General features: G+C 35.2%; 1 protein-coding gene across 1 annotated transcript; it reads right to left on the reverse strand.

Moving 5' to 3' along the window:
• Nucleotides 1-855: 855 nt before the first annotated feature.
• Nucleotides 856-4,751, reverse strand: LOC107812736 (galactan beta-1,4-galactosyltransferase GALS3). The gene is made up of 2 exons (XM_016637896.2): nt 3,359-4,751; nt 856-1,426 (listed from the first exon to the last, which is right to left on the reverse strand). The coding sequence occupies exons 1-2, from the start codon at nt 4,501-4,503 to the stop codon at nt 1,081-1,083; spliced, it is 1,491 nt and encodes a 496-aa protein (XP_016493382.1). The 5' UTR covers nt 4,504-4,751; the 3' UTR covers nt 856-1,080.
• Between the last annotated feature and the right edge of the window lie 200 nt (nt 4,752-4,951).

A 4,951-nucleotide genomic window follows, 5' to 3' on the forward strand; every position in this document is an offset into this window, starting at 1 on the left:
TCTTCTCTAAAATATTCTACACAACTAGATTCTTCTAAGGACTTTCCTAACAATTCTATAGGATTCTACGGTCTTCCTAAGGAAACCTCTATATTTCTCTAGAACCTTCCTACAAATGCATAAATATCTAGAACTTTTCTAAGGAAATTCTCCATAGTTCTAGAATATTCCACCAAATTTTTTTCCCTAACTTATGTAACCCTTCCATATGGCAAAAATATATGCCAAGTGACACCTACATGGCATGATGATGTGACGGGTCATGACAATATGCCATGAAAGTTAAGTATTCTTTCCCTTAAACAAGCATAAGAGGAATTCTTTTTGCTCAATAGTAAGAGTGCAACATGTGATACATATGAGTTAAATATATGTCACAAATTTAACCTCTATTGTAAATAAAATATCTAATATTTAAGTGAAAAAAGATACAATAACAATAACAAACGCAGCGTAATTTCATTGGTGGAATCTGAGAAAGTAATATATATGCATACCTTACCTTACCCTAAAAAAATTCCAATAGACCATCGGCTCAAGAAAAAAAATAGTATATTGTTATCTACCAAGTTTACTAGCTCTATGATTATGAAAAAAATAAAAAATAAAAACAAGCACCAAACGAATCATGATCATCAAGAATCCTAAGAGAATGAAAACAAAGTTGAGGTCCCTTTGGCAAAAGCACAAATGCCAATCATAACTTCTGTATCTAGACCAAGACTAACCACTTCTCTTTCTACTCTCTACTAATTTGTGGGGTGGGGTGGGGTTGGGGGAGGGTGGCGCGGTCCATCGACACCGATAACATGGCCTAAATCCAGCCAATTATTAAAAACAAAAGGAACCACACAATGAATGGAAAAGCTTATTAGTTAGTACTATAATTTAATAGACAAGAATACAAAACACCAAGTAATGAGTAATCCTATAATATTTATATCAAAACATATCCCACCTGTCTCTGTTGTTTCTATACCAATTCTACCTCAAAATAACATTAAAATTTATCATACAGAACAAAGAAGAAATGATCTACAGCAAAAAAGAAAAATTAAAACAGTAGCAAAATAGACCTCATTATTGTCTTGTTCTTTGTAGTACAGAACCAATCATCTTGAGTTCAAATCTCTTCACAGTTCCAGCAATGTCCCTCATCGTGGCGTCAACAGCATACGGGGTTCGGTCAACGGTGATAGCCGTGGCGTTGACCAGCTGCCGACATGGCTCCCGACGTTCTGCAATGGTCCCATGATAGTGGAAATACTTGATGCGCCCTTCTGTTTTGTGGGTTGTCTTGCCTACTATGTTCTGTGACATATGCACGCCCGTGGCTATCACATTGCGCGGTTGCACCGCGTATTTTCTGTCCCTCCTTATTCCTCTCTTGATATCCTTGTATACTAGCTTCTCAAACCCCCATTTTCTGCAATCGTGTCGCACACAATCAGTAATTGACTAGTTTTACGTTAACCATTTGTAGTTCAGTAGTTGAGTGAAGTTATTTTTCAAGATACAATACAAAAGCATCCAACTAACCGACAAAACACAAGACCCCTGTCCTTTTCCAGCCTTCCATTTACAATTTAGTTTACCATTTAAGAATTTGAACATTATTTTCTATAATTTTAAGTATAAATAATACAACCAATCAATGCATACCGACAAGGGCTAACTCCAAATCACTAGCAAATGAACCTCAAAGTTAGTTCATTACAAATAAATACACCTTAATTTTGGTAGGTAGTGACACTCAATAATACAAATCAACTCAAATCAATAATACTCTGTAGCATTTAACAACACATTGGATTCTAACATGGATCCTATAAGAACATAGAGTAGAATATTCTAACAAATAATACAATGTCGTCACTAAAAACTATAGTAGCATAAGACATTTCCTTGCTTGTCACCCATTTTTGTAACTCATTAAGCATCTCAATTATTCAACCACCAAAAAATTTCAACAGTATAAATGTTCAAAACCTACTTATGGTCAATCCACATCAAAGGATTTCGTTATCAACCACTAGATCCTTCGAGGAGATACAAATTTAGAACCACCAAATTGTAATTTTTTTTTAAATAACTGAGACTCCCTGAAGGAAAGTTTTGGAGTAACGGTAAAGTTGTCTCTGTGTGACCGATAGGTCACGAGTTCGAGTCGTGGAAGCAGCCACTAATGCTTGCATTAGGGTAAGTTGTCTACATCACAACCCTTAGGATGCAGCCCTTTCTGGGATCCCGTGTGAATTCAGAATGCTTTGTGCACCGGACTACCCTTTTCACAAGGGAGAATCCCCAAAGGCCCAATGGGCGCATGGTTCAAAAACTATGTTGATAATGGACTCGCCCCTCTATCTTTTTTCGATTAAATACCGAGCTTTTGTTAGTGGCAGGATTCAAATCCGTAACATGTGTCACATCATGTGTTGTACTCTTGCTACTAGACCAGACCATATTGTACTATTTCTTCAACCAGCAAGTTAAAATTTCAACTAAAATATTTAACCATTCCCTAATCATGTCCTTTGTAGAATTCTAACCATTCCTTAATCATGCAATTACAGAGTTTGGATCCAACTAGACTACAAATAAATCACACCTAGTATTAATTTAGCCTTTACAGCATGTATTTATAGGCAAATAAAAGTTACATGAAAGCCACACCGACAGAGTAAATTCAGCTTCAACTTCACTTCTTTCAAACGTCAATCTCAACTTCATAAGCAGACACTATGAAAAACAACTTATACTACACTGATAATATTTAAGTAAGCCCAAAACAAAAAAAGATTCCATTATTGCCAATTGGTATTATTTCAGATGCCCATATTCTTCTGTTTCCATTAATTATTCCAAACACGCGTCAATTAAATGTCAACATTGTGAATATTAGCTGTCAACTTTTGAAAAAAGTTTGACCACCTTTACTTACAAAATTCTATTTCTACTACTTACTACAACAAGATTAAACATCAACAAAATAAGAAATAGATTTAAGTAAAATACCCTGTAGGGCAAAAATCATAATAGCAAGTTAGTTATCATTTTTACGAAACTATCACTATTTATCAAGAGATTTAGTTGCAATTACCTAATATAGTGAGACTTATCTATAATAGTATCCTTAAATAACAGTCATTCACTATAAAAGTCAAATCGATTTTTATGTTATGTGAATATATGTACTCTATAACAGCACTTTACTATAGCGGCCAAAAAATATTGGAACAAACGAGACTGTTATAGAAAAATTTGACCGTAAATGACCTGATTACATAAATACTTTCTATGCTGTGATAAAACTTAAACTCGAGAAATTAACAAACTTATAATGAAAATGTTGGCATACCTGTAAGATTTACCGCGGTCTTCTTCAAGACAGAGCTTGTTGGACATAGGCATCTGTTCAATGGTGAATTGTGTAAAATCCGACAATGAATCCACCACAGATTTAATAGTACTCTTCTTAGGCACAAATATGAACTCATCCACATCAAAAAAGAACATCCATTTAGCTTGAAATCTATACCTATGTAAACAATCATTCACTATCAAAAACTGATTATGATAATATCCATCAAATCTTTCTTGGTCCCGAATGTCTTGTAATGTTACATATCCTTTCTCCATCCATGGCTTTAAAACCGCCATTACTCCTTCGTGTATACCTCCAGCATCATGAATTACGAAATGAGATTTCTCTCCAAATAATCTAACGTGAAAAGCTAACCATTCTCTTACTCTTTGTGGACTTAAATTCCCATATAAAGATGATCCACAGTAGAAGAAATCATACTTTGGCGGTTTATTGAATTCTGCAGTGAAGTTAATGAAATCCTGTTCTGTTTCAGTTAACCCTACGAAAGTGTCGGCGGTGTTGAATTTAGTGTCCCCGCCGCCGTTAGTAGCGGCATGAATTACGAGTTTTCCTCCATTTTCAGTACCAACTGGAATAGGGAAAGTGCAATTGATAACTAAAACAGTATAAACTCTACCGTATCCCCAATCGGGTAGGATTTTGCTACCATTTACAGTAATGGATTGAAGCTTGTCGTCATTCGGGATCCATTCACACTGATAACTGGGTTTTCCGTACACATGGAGAGGTTTTGAAGCTAAACCCATAACAGCAAAAGTGTTAAGCCCGCCTCTGTAAGCAGACATAAGTATAAAATTGTAAGCAGCTGAACCGAATGGATTGAAAGCGCGCTTAATAACTCCATTTTTTAGAAGCTCGTCCTTTTCCGTTGACGGCGGTGGAATAGAGGTGGCGTTTATGGCGGAAATGGAATCAATAAAAGCGGTAGAAGGGGTTATAGGAGTAGAGATACAAGTGCTAAAATTTGAAGAAGTGAAAGAGAAACGAGAGGGCATGAATTGAAGAATGGTGATAAGTGAACAGAGGAAAAGAATAGCAGTAAGGAGAAGTTTGAGCTCAGCTGCACAATTCCAAACAACTCCAACAAACATTTTTCTCTCTTTTTCCTTTGTCATTGTAAATTATGAGTACTCAGTACTAACTTTGTTTAGTATTTGGTATATAGAAGATTTGGAAGAGATAGAGGAATGGGAGAAGAGCAGAGAAACAGAAATGGCAGAGAGAGAGAGAAAGAGAAACTAACAAACAAAATCTTCTCCTATTTTTCCGTTTGTTTTTGTCTCCTTTTTCTTGTGTCTGCTTTCATAAATCTCTCTCTCTAATCAATCTGCATTTGGAATCTGAATGAAGAGTTTAGAGGGCACTGGTGAGTGTTTATAATATGGAAAATTGAGTGGATTTTTGCAATAAATTAGGAAAAGGAAATAATTTAATATTTTCTCATTATTGTGGCTTAAATGATGGTATGGACAGATTCTGGTTTAAGTTATATTATTACTCCCATGTTAGAAAGTATTTAGATAATCATATCTATTACTCTCTAACTAAGGCAAGTATATTTAT

Source organism: Nicotiana tabacum, chromosome 1, assembly GCF_000715075.1.
Source record: "Nicotiana tabacum cultivar K326 chromosome 1, ASM71507v2, whole genome shotgun sequence".
Classification (NCBI taxonomy): domain Eukaryota; kingdom Viridiplantae; phylum Streptophyta; class Magnoliopsida; order Solanales; family Solanaceae; genus Nicotiana; species Nicotiana tabacum.

What these genes read in the sequence shown, in the direction of transcription:
- LOC107812736 (XM_016637896.2), bottom strand. Translation starts at nt 4,503, where the DNA reads ATGACAAAGGAAAAAGAGAGAAAAATGTTTGTTGGAGTTGTTTGGAAT. An exon ending in GACCGCGGTAAATCTTACAG is followed by an intron (nt 1,427 to 3,358) that starts GTATGCCAACAT and finishes ACACGATTGCAG; the next exon opens with AAAATGGGGGTTTGAGAAGC.